The sequence below is a fragment of the Delphinus delphis genome, chromosome 20 (genome assembly GCF_949987515.2).
Source record: "Delphinus delphis chromosome 20, mDelDel1.2, whole genome shotgun sequence".
Classification (NCBI taxonomy): domain Eukaryota; kingdom Metazoa; phylum Chordata; class Mammalia; order Artiodactyla; family Delphinidae; genus Delphinus; species Delphinus delphis.
The window spans coordinates 28,524,845-28,541,399 of record NC_082702.1 but is presented as its reverse complement, the minus strand read 5'-3'; the positions used below and the strand labels follow the sequence as shown (position 1 = coordinate 28,541,399).

Below are 16,555 nucleotides of genomic sequence, written 5' to 3'. Positions count from 1 at the left end.
CTTGGTGGAAATGGTTTCAGTTTTTCCCCATTCAGAACGATGTTGGTTGTGGGTTTGTCACATATGGCCTTTATTATGTTGAGGTTAAGTTCCCTCTATGCTTACTTTCTGGAGGCTTTTTATCATAAATGGGTGTTGAATTTTGTTGAAAGCTTTTTCTGAATCTATTGAGATGATCATATGGTTTTTCTCCTTCAATATTCAAAATGGTTTATCACATTGATTTGCGTATATTGAAGAATCCTTGCATTCCTCAGATAAACCCCACTTGATCAGGGTGTATGATCCTATTAATGTGCTGCTGGATTCTGTCTGCTAGTATTGTTTTGAAATTTTGGCATCTATGTTCATCAGTGATATTGGCCTGTAGTTTACTTTCTTTGTGACATCTTTCTTTCTTTGTGATACCACCCTGTGGTATCAGGGTGATGGTGGCCTCGTAGAATGAGTTTGGGAGTGTTCCTCCCTCTAATATATTTTTGAAGAGTTTAAGAAGGATAGGTGTTAGCTCTTCTCTAAATGTTTGATAGAATTCTCCTGTGAAGCCATCTGGTCCTGGGCTTTTGTTTGTTGGAAGATTTTTAATCACAGTTTCATTTTCAGTGTTTGTGACCGGTCTGTTTATATTTTCTATTTCTTCCTGGTTCAGTCCCAGAAGGTTGTGCTTTTCTAAGAATTTGTCCATTTCTTCCAGGTTATCCATTTTATTGGCATATAGTTGCTTGTAGCAATCTCTCATGATCCTTTATATTTCTGCAGTGTCAGTTGTTACGTCTCCGTTTTCACTTCTAATTCTATTGATTTGAGTCTTCTCCCTTTTTTTCTTGATGAATCTAATGGTTTATCAATTTTGTTTATCTTCACAAAGAAACAGCTTTTACTTTTATTAATCTTTGCTATTGTTTCCATCACTTCTTTTCCATTTATTTCTGATCTGATCTTTATGATTTCTTTCCTTCTGCAAACTTTGGGGGTTTTTTGGTTCTTCTTTCTCTAATTGCTTTAGGTGTAAGGTTTGGTTGTTCATTTGAGATGTTTCTTGTTTCTTGACATAGGACTGTATTTCTATAAATTTCCCTCTGAGAACTGCTTTTGCTGCATCCCATAGGTTTTGGGTCATCATGTTTCATTGTCATTTGTTTCTAGGTATTTTTTGATTTCCTCTTTGATTTCTTCAATGATCTCCTGGTTATTTAGTAGCATATAGTTTAGCCTCCATGTGTTTGTATTTTTTACAGATTTTTTTTCTGTAATCAAGTCTTACAGAGTTGTGGTTGGAAAAGACACTTGATATGATATCAATTTTCTTAAATTTACCAAGGCTTGATTTGTGACCCAAGATATGGTCTATCCTGGAGAAAGTTCCATGAGCACTTGAGAAGAAAGTGTATTCTGTTGTTTTTGCATGGAAGGTCCTATAAATATCAATTAAGTCCATCTTGTCTGATGTGTCATTTAAAGCTTATGTTTCCTTATTTATTTTCATTTTGGATGATCTGTCCATTGGTAAAAGTGGGCTGTTAAAGTCCCCTACTACGAATGTGTTACTGTCGATTTCCCCTTTTATGGCGGTTAGCATTTGCCTTGTGTATTGAGGTGCTTCTATATTGGGTGTATAAATATTTACAACTGTTATATCTTCTTCTTGGATCGATCCCTTGATCATTATGTAGTGTCCTTGTTTGTCTCTTGTAATAGTCTTTATTTTAAAGTCTACTTTGTCTGATATGAGAATTGCTACTCCAGCTTTCTTCTGATTTCCATTTGCATGGAATATCTTTTTCCATCCCCTCACTTTCAGTCTGTATGTGTCCCTAGGTCTGAAGTGGGTCTCCTGTAGATAGCATATATACAGGTCTTGTGTTTGTATTCATTCAGCCAGTCTATGTCTTTTGGTTGGAACATTTAATCCATTTACATTTAAGGAAATTATCGATATATATGATCCTATTACCATTTTCTTAATTGTTTGGGTTCGTTATTGTAGGTCTTTTCCTTCTCTTATGTTTCCTGCCTAGAGAAGTTCCTTTAGCATTTGTTGTAAAGCTCGTTTCGTGGTGCTGAATTCTCTTACCTTTTGCTTGTCTGTAAAGCTTTTAATTTCTGTCAAATCTGAATGAGATCCTTGCTGGGTAGAGTAATTTTGGTTGTAGGTTTTTCCCTTTCATCACTTTAAATATGTCCTGCCACTCCCTTCTGGCTTGCAGAGTTTCTGCTGAAAGATCAGCTGTTAACCTTATGCGGATTCCCTTGTATGTTATTGTTGCTTTTCACTTGCTGTTTTTAATATGTTTTCTTTGTATTTAGTTTTTGATAGTTTGATTAATATGTGTCTTGGTGGATTTCTCCTTGGATTTATCCTGTATGGGACTCTGTGCTTCCTGGACCTGTTTGACTATATCCTTTCCCATATTAGGGAAGCTTTCAAGTATAATCTCTTCAAATATTTTCTCAGTCCCTTTCTTTTTCTCTTCTTCTTCTGGGACTCCTATAGTTCGAAGGCTGGAACATTTAATGTGGTCCCAGAGGTCTCTGAGACTGTCTTCAATTCTTTTCATTCTTTATTCTTTATTCTGCTCTGTGGTAGTTATTTCCAGTATTTTATCTTCCAGGTCACTTATCCATTCTTTTGCCTCATTTTTTCTGCTACTGATTCCTTCTAGAGAATTTTAAATTTCATTTATTGTGTCGTTCATCATTGTTTGTTTGCTCCTTAGGTCCTTGTTAAACGTTTCTCATATTTTCTCCATTCTATTTCTAAGACTTTGGATCATCTTTACTATCATTACTCTGAATTCTTTTCCAGGTAGACTGCCTATTTCCTCCTCATTTATTTGGTCTGGTGGGTTTTTACTTTGCTCCATCATCTGCTGTTTATTTCTCTGTCTTGTCATGTTGCTTAACTTACTGCATTTGGGGTCTCCTTTTCACAGGCTGCAGGTTCGTAGTTCCCGTTGTTTTTGGTGTCTGCCCCTAGTGGGTAAGGTTGGTTCAGTGGATTGTGTAGGCTTCCCGGTGGAGGGGACTGGTGCTTGTGTTCTGGTGGCTGAGGGTGGATCTTGTCTTTCTGGTGGGCAGGACCATGCCTGGTGGTGTGTTTTGGGGTGTCTGTGAACTTATTATGATTTTAGGCAGCCTCTCCGCTAATGGCTGGAGTTGTTTTCCTGTCTTGCTAGTTGTTTGGCATGCGCTGTGCAGCACTTTACCTTGCTGGTCGTTGAGTGGAGCTGGGTGTTAGCGTTGAGATGTAAATCTCTGGGAGAGCTTTTGCCGTTCGATATTATGTGGGGCCGGGAGGTGTCTGGTGGACCAATGTCGTGAACTCGGCTCTCCCACATACAAGTCTTAGGCCTGACACCCAGCCGGAGCACCAACACCCTGACAGCCGGCTGGAGCACCAAGACCCTGTCAGCCACATGGCTCTTACATGAGTACTTGGCACACAGAAAGCACTTGATAACTGTGAACTAATATTGCTATAACTGTAATTACAGGCACAAGCTGGGGGAGCGATTCATCTTCCTGCTAGTGTTAGATGGTCTCCTGCAGAGGTGGGGGCTGGCTGTGGCTCATCATGGGGACAAAGACACTGGCAGCAGAAGTTCTGGGAAGTACTCATTGGTGTGAGCTCTCCCAGAGTCTGCCGTTAGTCCCACCAAAGAGCTACCTCACGGTTTAAATGTGCCATATGCATGTTAAGTGTTAAGTGTTCCTTAACTGCTAGGGGAAGGAATACAATAAGGTGCATGTACTCCTATTGTTGATTTCTGCTTTGAGAGATTCAGTTCATCTGCTATCTCTTGCATAAAGCCTCTAACTTCCCCAGGCTAGATCATCCATTCAAAATAGATTTTTTAATCTATTTTGATTTAAATATTCATTTTGATTTAAATATTCACAGTATTCACAATGTGCCAACAATGGCAATAGTAAGACAGACATATCCTTGCCCTTTTGAAGAGGTATCTGCAAAACCTCTTCAATGCCTGTGATGAGTGCTGTGACAGGGCACTCTGGGTATGTGCTTTACCCAGACATGAGAGGACAGGGAGGCTGAGTTGATGCTGGCTGAGCAGTAAGAGAGGGAAAATGAAAGAAAATGGGAAAGAGAATGTTCCTGCAAGAATGCAAAGGCCTGGAGGCATTAGTAACCATGGCATATTTGATAAATGCAGATGTAAAGTTCAGAAAAGAGATGTGGGCTAGAATTAGGTTCGGAAGTCATCAGTATGGAAATATAAATTGATGCTGCAGAAAAGATGTGAAAACCCAAGAGTAAGTGATGAGAGGGCCTATGTGAACACATTTAAGGGACAGGTGGAAGAGAAGACTGAAAATGAAAAGTGGCAAGCAGAAAGCTAAAAAGAAAGTCTACAGGAGAATGGCATCACAGACACATTCTAATAATATGGAAGTGATCAATAAAGGTAAATAAGATAAACACTATGATATATCCATCAAATTTAGCAGTGAGAATGTGGGTGAAGAACTTCTTAAAGTAGGTGATGGAGTGAGGGGGTAGAAGCTGAATTGTAGTGGAATGTACAGTGAATGCGAGAAAAGAAAAAGAGGACAGCACATACAGATACTTCTTTAAAAAAAGTTTGGCTGTGAAACCAAGGAGAGTAATAATATGGTAGTCTGAGGAGAACTGGGTGCAAAAGTGGTGTGTGTGTCTGTGTGTGTGTGTGTGTGTGTGTGCATGTGTATGTGTGTTGAGAGAGATGTAAATATCTTAAAATCCAAATGAGAAGCCAGAGAGGGTAAGAATAATGAAAGAGGATAATTCATAGATCACAGTACAGTTCCTGGGAAATCACAAGGGGATTGAATGCAGTCAGACCAAGGAAAAAGAGGAGCCAATTAGTCAACAAGTATTTACTGGGTGTTACTATTTCCCAGATTCTAGGGGCTGGGAACACAATGATCAATAAGACAGATAGTATACTTCACCTTCAACCAGCTTAAATTGTAATGATAGGGGAAATACAATTTAAAAAATAAATATAATTTTTAATACTAGTAGGCAACATGAATGAGATAAAATAAGGTTAAGTAATAGTGGGTGACTGGTGGGCTGCTTTAGCTAGCGTGGGCAGGGAAGGCCTATCTGAAGAGGTGAAACTTAAGCTGAGACCTGCATGATATGAAGGGGCAGTTCTGTGGAAGATTAAGGGAAAGAATATTTGTAGTAGGGGGAACAGCACAGAATGAGCCTGACATGTTGGAGGAACATCGTGGATGAGGGACAGAATGGAGGAAGAGATCCCAGAGTTATGTAGGGCACTGTAGGATTGGGCTTTATTCTAAGAAAAATGAGAAGCAACTGGAAGGTTTTAAGAAGTGCCTTGGCCTGATTTTTGCTTTAGAAAGATCACTCTGGCTGCTGTGTGAAGGTCCGACTGTAGAGAGGCAAAATAAGAGGCAAAGATGGGAAATCCCTGGTGGTCCAGTAGTGGTTAGGACTCTGTTCTTCCACTGCAGGGGGCCTGGGTTTGATCCCTTGTCCGGGAACTAAGATCTTGTATGCTGCGTAGTGCAGCCAAAAAAATACCCAACAACTCTTGAAAAAGAAGAGGCAAAGAGACTCACTTAGGAGGCCACTGAAAAAGTCTAAACATGAGATAATGGTGGCTTGGACCAGGGAGTTAGCAGAGGAGAGTGAAAAGTGCTCAGGTTTGGCATATACTTTGTCAAGCTAACAAGTCTTCCTGTAGGGTTTGAGGGGAAGAGAAGAATCAAGAATGATACCAGAGCAACTGGGTGGTACATTTAGTAGGATGGAGAAGGCTTGTATGTGCGAAGGTGGGGAGGAAGGAATAGGAGACAGATTTGGGAGATACACGGGAAGTTTGAGCTGTTAATTAGATTTTTTCAAGTGGAAATGTTTAGAAGCAGCTAACTCAGAGCTTACAGCTGAGGGGAAACGTCTGGGATGAATATGTAAATCTGACTGTCACCTGTGTAAAGATCATATTTAATATGATGAGGCTGCATGAGTTTACTGAAAGGGAAAGTACAGATAAAAAAGAAAGCTGAGGACACACGTCTTGGTCAATCCAACATCTAGAGATCTATTAGAGGAATAAGAGCTAGCAAAGGAAAATGCAAAGGAAAGACCAATATGGAAAAAAGGACAACCAGGTGGTAGCAGCACGGATGTGTACTGAAGACATCACTTCAAGAAGGGAGAAGTAGAATAAGTTGAGAGAGTGATCTCATGGTAGGTTATTAGTGGCCTGATTAAAAATCATTTCAGCGGGAGAGTGGAGATGAAAGATTAATTGGAATAGATTGAAGAGAAGATGCAAGGTAAAGAAGTAGAGACTGTCAACACAGACAACTCTTTATTTTCATGAAGGGGAGTGGAGAAATGGAGTAGTACGATGTATGTATGATACATGATATTAAGGAATGTATATACGCCAAGAGAATGATTCAGAAGGTGATTACAGGCGTAAAGTCCTTAAAAGGTAAGAAACAAGTTCCAAGCATAAGGGTTGCTCTTAGGAGGAGGAGGATTTCTACTTCATCCCAAGGGAAGGAATAAATAGGGGGACACATACGACAAGTAGAACTGAAGGTAGCTCTTGTCTGATTGTTTCTGTTTTCTCTGTGAAATATATAGCAAAGTCATTACTGGAGGGTGATGCTGGTGGGACAGGAAGATGGCTTGAGGAGAGAGGTGTGGAATGGTCCTCTTGAAGAGTAGGTAAGTGAACTTCCTAGTCATGGTGGTTAAACAGCTTACTTGTGTTTAATTTTGCTTGAGATCAATGCTCATCAATTTGAAGTTAGTCATTCGGCAGGGTTTGTGTGATTTTCTCCAGCCATGTTCAACTGCTTAGGTATAGGCAAGGGGTAAAACGATTTTTCGGTTTAACATGAGTTGGGGTTGTGCCACGAATGTAGAACAGAGGGGAAATCAGGCAAAGAATCTCAGTTAGTGAGTACACTGCTGGACTACAGAATGCAGGTTTATAATGAGGAGAGAGGGGCATGAAGGTGGAGATGGATAAGATGGGGGACATCGTGATGAAATTAGAGAATGAGAGTGCAAAGTACCCAAGTTAAGTGAGTCTGAAGGAAATAAGTGACAGCTGAAATGCAGATTGAAGAGGTAATGCTGTTACTGGTGATAGTAAGATTAAGTATATGATTGTGTGCGTGTGTGGCTGTGGTGGAGAGGAAAGAAGACGATTGTAGATAAAGGTCAAGGAACTGAGAGACTAAGGTGCTGGATGGATCATATGAGGATGTAAAAGTCACTGCAGTAAGAGGGTGGAAGGTTAAGTTTTAGATTTGGTAGCAGGAAGCTATTACTAATGCTAATGTTATTATTCTTATGATAACTTTCAGCGACAGAGCCAACGATGAGATTAATAGACGAAAGGCAACAAAATGGCAAGGGTCACTCTAAGTTTGGTAGATTTTTCTTCCTGTGAATTTCACTGAACAAGCATTCACTTAATATACAATTTTCTGGTCATTTAACTTTTGCCTCATTACATTGCTGAAGAATAAACATGCTATTTAATTTACCTTGCATCAACTCCATCAAACACTTTCTGGCACTCATTTCCAATGACTTCTTGCTTTAGATAATACAGCATTCTTACACGAAGCAAAACTCTAAAAATGAGGGGGAAAAAAAAAATCAAAAGACACAAAGACATTAATCATTAAAGAAAATTCATCCATGGGGTTAAAATTAGAAAAGAATTTGTATACAAAATTTTTATAATGAAATAATAATAATTACTTCTGATTAAATAAACCTCATTACTATCATATATATAAAATAGGTTTCTTCAAAATCTTTACAATCATCATTATTTAATATCCAAGTAAGATATAATGAGATCACTTGGAGGCCAGTTTTTTTTCTCTCTCTGCTGATGAAAAGTGACACAAGAGGTACCATGATTTGCTGAAGGATACCCTGGTAAGAATAAGATTAGGATTGGTCCTAGACCACACTGTCTCTGTACTCAGAATCAGCATGCTTTAAGATTGTTAATAAATTCAGAAGTAAACTTGCAATGGGTTGTGTTAAAAATACCCTACTACCTACTTATTACAGTGGTGTTTTATATGTTTTTTGTAGCCTTCATCTTGAAGTAGCTGCTCAGGATTGTATTTTCGAAGCCATTCTGCTTTTTGTATATCAAATGAGCTTGTCTGAGTCTTTACTTTCTTCCCTTTTCGACCTCTGGGTACAGGGGCTGACAGACCTGTTAAAATGAGAAGGACAAATGAAATCAGGGATAATTTGTATAAAGACGGTCGATTTAAAACATTTTTTCAATGGAAGAAATTTCTGGAGACTTTCAGAGGTCTGTGTAGGCTATACAGAGATCTTTGAAAAATTAATGGTAAAAATATAAACTCAATCACAAGATAAGTCCACGATACCACACACATATTAACACAATTTCTGCCAACCACCCAATTTCATATCCCCAATTAATCATTCTGATTACCTTTATGTTGCAAAACATTTTTTTTCCAAATGTAAAAACTGAAAGATCAAACCTTTCCCTCTGCTTTACTTTTTGCTTCCTTAGTTACAAAAATACAAGTTGTGGCCTCTTGATTTTCAAAACTGATTGTTACTAATAACATGGATTAGGTTTTGTGGGGTTCCTGTTTAAGAGAGCTAAATTCATTTGATTTCACTGTTAATCTTAACATATTCCATATTTGGTCAGTTTTTTTTAAAATTTTATTTATTTATTTATTTATTTTTGGCTGTGGTGGGTCTTCGTTTCTGTGCGAGGGCTTTCTCTAGTTGTGGCAAGCGGGGGCCACTCTTCTTCACGGTGCGCGGGCCACTCTTCACCACGGTGCACGGGCCTCTCACTGTCGTGGCCTCTCTTGTTGCGGAGCACAGGCTCCAGACGCGCAGGCTCAGTAGTTGTGGCTCATGAGCCCAGTTGCTCCGCGGCATGTGGGATCTTCCCAGACCAGGGCTCGAACCCGTGTCCCCTGCATCGGCAGGCAGATTCTCAACCATTGCGCCACCAGGGAAGCCCTGGTCAGTTTCTTATTAAAGGAAATAATACATAAAGTCCAATTCACTCTTTCCTTCCCAGACATAGTCACTACCCTGAATTTGATTTTCATTTCATACACGTTTATACTTGTGTGTTGGAGAAATATTCAGTATTTAAGCTTTCATTACATTATACATGCAATTCTGTAACTTATTTATTATATTTAATTTTTTTCTGAGATTAAATACTTGCTGATTCATGGAGGCTCTAATTCATCCATTTTAACTGCTGTGTAAAAATCTATTCTATGACTATATCACCTGCATATTATTCTTCAACTATGCTGGAGTTGTTTCACTTACAAGTTTTCACGATTACAAATAATACAGTTGTGCTTCTTCCTTTCAATTCTTGTCTATCTTTTCCCTGCCATATTCTACCAGCTAGGAGTTTCATCACAATGGTAAATAGAAGCACTATGTAGGTTTGTCCCATTTCTCCTTAGGATTTTGGTGGGTTTTGCCTTTATATTTTGATACTATTTTGTTCAGTGCATACAAGTTCATTTTGTTATATCTTCTTTTATGGATTAGTTTTTTTTTATTATGTAGTATCCTTTTTTAATCTCAATTAATGCTTCCATCTTAAATTGCATTTTAGTCTATGTTAATAATGCTCTGTATTCTAGTCCTCCTGACCCTTGTTGGTTTGGAAACTAAACAGTGCATATTTAAAAATACACATATTGAAATTTTCCTAATAAAATATGGAGATGTTTTATATTTTTAAATTTCTCCAAAAAAAAAAAATTTCTCCCTACCATAATTTCCTCAGATTCATCATTTAATCCTATTTTCTTTTTCATGTAACTGCATGTTAATTTTTACATGTTAATTTGTAATTTTTAAGAGGTCTGTCTTGAATGTTTCTACAGTACTTTCGTCTTTTTTCAAAATCATAGTATATCTGAAGTATCTTTGCAGATATTAATGATATTTTTTAAAAAGTTGTCTTCTCCTTTCACAGTCTTTGTTTCCTACAAGTTCATTTAGTGGTTTGTTTTTAGTCTCTCTCTCATGTTGGAGACGTTCCTCAGATGCCTGATACCCTTGGTTATTTGCTCATATTTAAGAATGACAGAAAAGTTGATAGACAGGCTGAATGAGTGGAGGTGACTGTCGACTCTTTGAAGGGTAATCCAGCTGGTTTTTTCCTGTCATTATCTTTAGGTTTTGGTCTGGTCAATTCACCAAGGACAATTCCTTAGTTTTCTTCCTTGAGTATGACACTGTCCAGTATACATATTCATTTAACAGCCATTTAGTAGCTCCATGTTGCAAATACCAATGAAATGCAGACATTCTCTATTTTATCTTCTCCAGAGAATAAACATTCAGTCAGTCTTCGCCATGGATACATGGAGTTGAAAAGGGTATTTAGGGATCTGATCCCCCTTTTAAACAACTTTTAATCAAAGCCCCTGTCCTTTATATCCACTTTCAGAGGTCACGGATGTCACAAACTCCTGAAACTTTTAGATAATCTATGAAGCAAATCAGTTGGTTGTTGCCCTTTCCTACTGTTGACCTAAGATTCAGCTCTCTCTGGTTGGTTAAGTTAGTCATCACTAATCTAATGCTTCTAGGTTCCAAAATTCCTTTTCCATTCTCTCTACTTTTAAGGGTTTATCCTTATTTATTTTAAAATTATAGAATTAAGCATATACAAAAATAAATGAATATGATGGATCACAGATCCTATCATCCAACTTCATTAATTATGAATTCATAGCCAATTTGGCTTCATCTATATCCTGTTTGTTCCCCAACCTCCAACACTATTTTGAAATAAATCGAAGACAACCACCACTTCATTAATAAATGTCTGAGTATCTTTTAACATATGTAAAATATAAGGCTTCCTTAAAAACAAAACAAAAAACTACAATACCATCATCAGCCCTAAGAAATGCAATAACACGTACTTAATATTTACTATTCAAATTTAGAATTATCTAATAAAGATAATAGACAAATTTCTCCTGGGTTGTTTGCTTCAATCAGGATCCAAATAAGGCCCCCACACTGCAACTGGCTGAGGACTCATAAACATCTTTCAGGCTATAACAGGGTTTTCAATCTTGGCACTATTGCTATTTTGAGCTGCACAGTTTTTCACTGTAGGGGCAGTCTGTGCTCTTGTGGTCTCTACAAACTAGATGCCATTAACATGCTCAAAGCTGTGACAACCCAGGGTGGGAGCAAGATTGGGGCACAAGATCATGTCTGGTGTGAGCCAATGGTTTATAGATACCCTCCCCATTTTCCTCCCCTTCCACTATTTACTTGTTAAAGAAACTAAAATTTATACCTGTACAATTTATAAAGCTTGATGCCTTGAATTTTTTTCCCTTTATTGACATATAAGTTGGGTTTCAAGGAAGAGTAAAATTATATTTGTGTGAATCTTCCATCTTTACCAGAAATCAGCTCTTCACATTAATAATTTCATTGTTAATTTCATTAAGATAGACCTCCAGTGACCACCCTAATCTAAACTAGGTACTTTCTGTTGTTCTCAATCTCAGTACTTAGTTTATTTACTTCACAGTACTCATCATAATCTATAATTATTTAGGTATTTTATCTGCTTTCTTATTATGTCTGTCTGCCTGACCAGGTTCATGAGCTCAGGGATCTTGTCTGTGTTGTTCCTTCTCATCTTCCCAGTACTTTGCACAAGAAGCGCAGAACAGGCACTTTAACAGGTATTTGTTGATTAAATAGAATAAAATTGTAACACCAATTTAAGGGCACAGTAATCTTTTTATCTTTATAGAAAATTCAATTATTTTATGCAAAAAAGAATGTTCGTAGGGTTATGGAGCAAATGCTACTTGTATATATCTCTGATGGGACTATAAATTGACACAGCCACATTTGACAGCAAATTAAAACAGTTATAACAATTTAAAATGTATATACCACAGTGTTCCAAATTTTAATATACATACTAATTGCTGAGGAACTTGTTAAAATGTAGATTCTGATGTAGTAAGTCTGAGGTCTAAGATTCTGCATTTCTAAGAAGCTCCTGGGAGATGCTGATGCTGTTAACACACAGACCACATTTTAGGTCCTAAGGACGTATATATGCTGTACCTCAACAATTCCATTTCTTGATATTTACTTTAGTGGAAGATTTATTCCTGTGCACAAGGAGGAACGTAAAAGGATCTTCACTAAAACCTGTTTTTCAATTATCTAAAATTGGAAACATCCTAAATGCCCATCATCAAAGGAGATGCTAAATGAATTAAGAAATATCCATACTATGGACTACTAAGCAGGAGTTTAAAAAATAAAATAGATCTACATGAATACAGATGGGATGACCTCTAAGACATACTATTGGGTCAACAACTTGTAAACAAATACATGTTTGATAACAGTATATAAAACCCAACCAAACTGATAACACTAGTCCTTTCCAACATGGAACTTGAATTAAGAGTGAAGCTTAAGGGTTCTTTACTATTATCTGAAATGCTTCAATATTTTATAGGGTACTATGTTAAGTGCTACTTACATAACTAAAACTAAATTTAAAAAGGAAATAAAAGAATGTTCTTACCTAGATGATTTTGTAGCTCTCGTGTCTGCCCATCTTCGGTTGGAGTAATGAGATCCCATATGAAGCCTTTAATTTTCTCATCTCCTCGGTAGTGAACAAGGCAATAAGCTAAGAGGGCTCGGCAAATTATTTCCACATCGTGCTCATTTAGCTGCCTTTTAAAACGGCCATGAGACAGAATCTCTCTCCATCGGCCCCACCTAGTTAAAAAAAGGTATATTTATATTAATATTGGGTGAAATCCTAGAGAAAACATAACTCATGGATAAAAGGCCTGAAACCTGCAAAAAACACACTTTGTCACTGATAGAATTTACCTACTAAAGTTTTTTCCCCCATAGAATAAACTGCAGAGTCATGGTATAGTAATTTCTAGTATATTTTATTCAATAATGGATAAAAACATTATCCATTTTGTGTTACTGAATATGCAAATCTAAGAACAAGGAGTTTGATATTAGCAATACATTTATAATATTAAAATTTAAAGATATCTCATCAATTGCTATTAAGTATATGTTAAATATATAAATTCATGGTACTTAAAAAATACATTTTATTGATTCTAACAAGATAAAAAGCATATTAGAATATAGTATATGTTTCCCATAAATTTGTACACCAGACTACTAACAGTAAACATTAAAAATAATATTTTACCCATAAACTAGCAGATTTTTCTCTACTCTAAAGCATTCAGTTCTTCCATAGCCATTCGAACGCTCACAGGGTCTCCGGAGTTTGGGCTTTTCATCTCCTTCACTTTCAGCTTCAGATAATTCAGCCAATTCATCTTTTGTAGCACTGAAGGGTCTTGTTTGCTTCCTAATTCTTGGAGTGTCAATAACCAAGCTGTTCTGTAAAATTTAACAGCTATTACTTGAAGGTCCTTTTATTATTTTGCTTATAACAATATTTTACATTTTTACCTTTCAAACTGTACAAACAATAATTTTATAAAACCAGAACAAATTACTAACAATTCCACTGACCTACCAAATCAACAGAAAATTTTTTTATTCCTTTAAAATCCTTATTACCATTTGTCATAATTTCATATTACAATCATAGGATAAAAAAATTTGGTATATGGCTTTATTAATATGAAAGTTACTGTATTGTGCTTCTACAACAACTATAAACTATATTTTAAACTGAATTTATGCATCATAATTTTCTTTACCTAATTAATTCATAATGCAATTTGAATTAATACAAATAGATTGTTTTAAATTTTTAAAATATATAATGCTAAAAAGTAAATCTTTGTAATCTAAGTTTATCCTAAAGATAAGTCCAAAGGAAGTGAAATATCCAAAAATGGAAATATTGGTCAAAGGGCATAATTATTTTATGGATCCAGAATCATGTTTCAGTGCTTTCCAAAAGACTTACACTAATCTACAACAAGCAAAGTAATAAGTATATGAACCTCACTATGGTCAATGAAGTCTAATTCATTCAAAACAACGTAAGTTGACAAACTTTAATCTTTATTGACCAATTTATCTAAGTTAGGTACTATGTTATGGGCTATGACTAAGATAGCTTTCTGCTCATGAGAAATTCACAGTCTTGAGGCTCAGTTTAATGTGTAAACAAATAAATGCTATTCAGGATGCAATATTTTATAAGATGGGTGCCATAAAAGAAAGATTTACAAAGTAGTGATACTAGAAAGAGATCTTCAAGAATGAGAAGTAGTTTGCTAGGCATCCAAGGAGGAGATGGCATTATAAGTGAAGAAAACAGTAATGGACCTGAAAAGGTATTCTATGTTCAAGTCCTAGAGCAGGAGAGGGTAAACGCTAGGAGGGGAAGCAGGGACCAGACCATGTAGGTTCTGCTGTCCCACAGTAGTATGACCACAGTGCACTGAACTTAAAGGGGTACATAATGTTAATATGTCTTAATACTGGTGACATTAGCCTTCTCTATTAAGTTTTTCCACTGTAAACTTACTAGTTTTCCTTTTGTAATTAATAAATATTTTGGAAGATATACTTTGAAGATATATAAAAATTCTGTTTCTCCTTATATTCTACACACTAATTTTAGAATTCATCAATGGGGTGGATTGAGATTTTCTATTTCTCTTATTCCTTCTACATTTATTAATTGGCACCTTCTATATAAGAAAGAGTTGACAAGGACCTACTGTATAACACAGGGAACTATACTCAGTATTTTGTAATAAGCTTAAAAGAATCTGAAAAAAAATTATGTATTTATAACACTTTGTTGTACACCTGAGACTAAAACATCGTAAATCAACCTACTTCAAAAAAAATAATTACTTAATTAAAAAAAAGAAAGAGTTGTCCCTTTCCCTGGTCCCAACTTAAAAAAAAAACAACCATAATTGTATTTTCTCTTGAGTAAATTTTCAAGTGTTTTTTGCCCATAATCTTTTAAGATTTTGATTTATTTCTACTTGTGATCAATTTACATTAGCTTTTATATAATAAAAATATTAACTTTCATATATACTTCTGCTACAAATAGTCACCAGTCTGATTGCAATTTTATTTTTCCATTACATAATTTTGTCATATATTTGAATATGCCAATTATTTCCCTTTGTGGTTTGTTTCTAATTTAGAATGTTTTCCCACCAAATATTTGATAAAATAGAAATCTATTTTTACTATTTTTTCATGCTTTGTTTCAAAAATAAATTTTTTATCACAAATTGGAGTTTACTTGGCATAGAGTATATTATTAAAATGCTTCCCCAATGCTAACTCAAATTTTAATCATGATTATTAAATAACCCTTTTTTCTCTAATGCTATTTCTTTATTTATATCCTATAATTTGACCTTCTCCTGTTCTTATTCTATTCTTTGCTCTATATACATTTCTCTCAGTATCATGGTTCCTTTATAATATGTTAATATGCTTTTATGTTTTAACATATAGTAAGTAATGCCAATCTGTCTTCATGGTACTTCTTGTCAGAAAATTATAAAATTTTTGAGAAGTACAAATTAGAAAACATAACTGCAAAGTATTACATGACTATATGCTTATATAAGTTTATTTATAAAATCCATAACTCCTTAGGATAATCTATAAGACCCTATTGAAATGAGCCATACCTATCATCTTTGACCTAACCTGTCACCACTCTCACTATCCCCCTCCATTCTGACACAATGCCATTTCTGTTTCTGGAACACTGTAAGCTTATTTCAAACAATGGCTCACTGCCATTCCCTCTACCTTGAAAGCTTTTATCTCATGTCTTTACACTGTTGGCTGGTTCTCATCATTCAAGTCTCAGCACAGATGTCCCCTCAGAGTGACCTCCCTTGACCACTTTTCCTAATGCTATCTACACTCCTCCAGGCATTCTCTACCATCTTACCATTTTATTTTCTTCAGTCTCAGAAATTATCTTATATATTTGTTTACTTACCCACCAGAATTTGTAAGCTCTATTAAGCAGTGCTTCATCTGTCTTGTTCATTTTAGCCCTAATGTGAGAATGGTACTTGGCTCACAGTGTGCTCTAGTTGGATTCAGCACAAATGTACGAGTGTCTGCGTATTACCATTATAATACTTTTGAAAAATCATAAACAAACATCACACTGTAAGTATTGTTCTATTTCTCTCTCTCTCTTTTTTTTTTTTATTGTGGTACACGGGCCTCTCACTGTTGTGGCCTCTCCCGTTGCGGAGCACAGGCTCCGGATGCGCAGGCCCAGCGGCCATGGCTCACGGGCCCAGCTGCCCCGCGGCATGTGGGATCTTCCTGGACCAGGGCACGAACCCATGTCCCCTGCATCAGCAGGCGGACTCTCAACCACTGTGCCACTAGGGAAGGCCTCTCTCTTTTTAAAGTTAACTGTCTTGTCTTAGAGCTCTATGTGAGTACATAGGGATCTACATGATTATTTTTACTTACTGCATTAGACAGTAT

At 36.4% G+C, this 16,555-nt stretch overlaps 1 protein-coding gene across 13 annotated transcripts in view; it reads right to left on the bottom strand.

The window, feature by feature from the left end:
* CHD9 (chromodomain helicase DNA binding protein 9) overlaps positions 1–16,555 on the bottom strand; it is a 244,937-nt gene that overhangs the window by 38,392 nt on the left and 189,990 nt on the right. For all 13 annotated transcript variants that reach the window (XM_059999872.1, XM_059999876.1, XM_059999878.1 and 10 more), the window contains 4 exons: positions 13,290–13,486; positions 12,630–12,829; positions 8,075–8,234; positions 7,543–7,632 (listed from right to left, as the gene is read on the bottom strand). In XM_059999872.1, the coding sequence (XP_059855855.1) occupies positions 7,543–7,632; positions 8,075–8,234; positions 12,630–12,829; positions 13,290–13,486 (647 nt within the window). The remainder of the gene's footprint in view (positions 1–7,542; positions 7,633–8,074; positions 8,235–12,629; positions 12,830–13,289; positions 13,487–16,555) is intronic.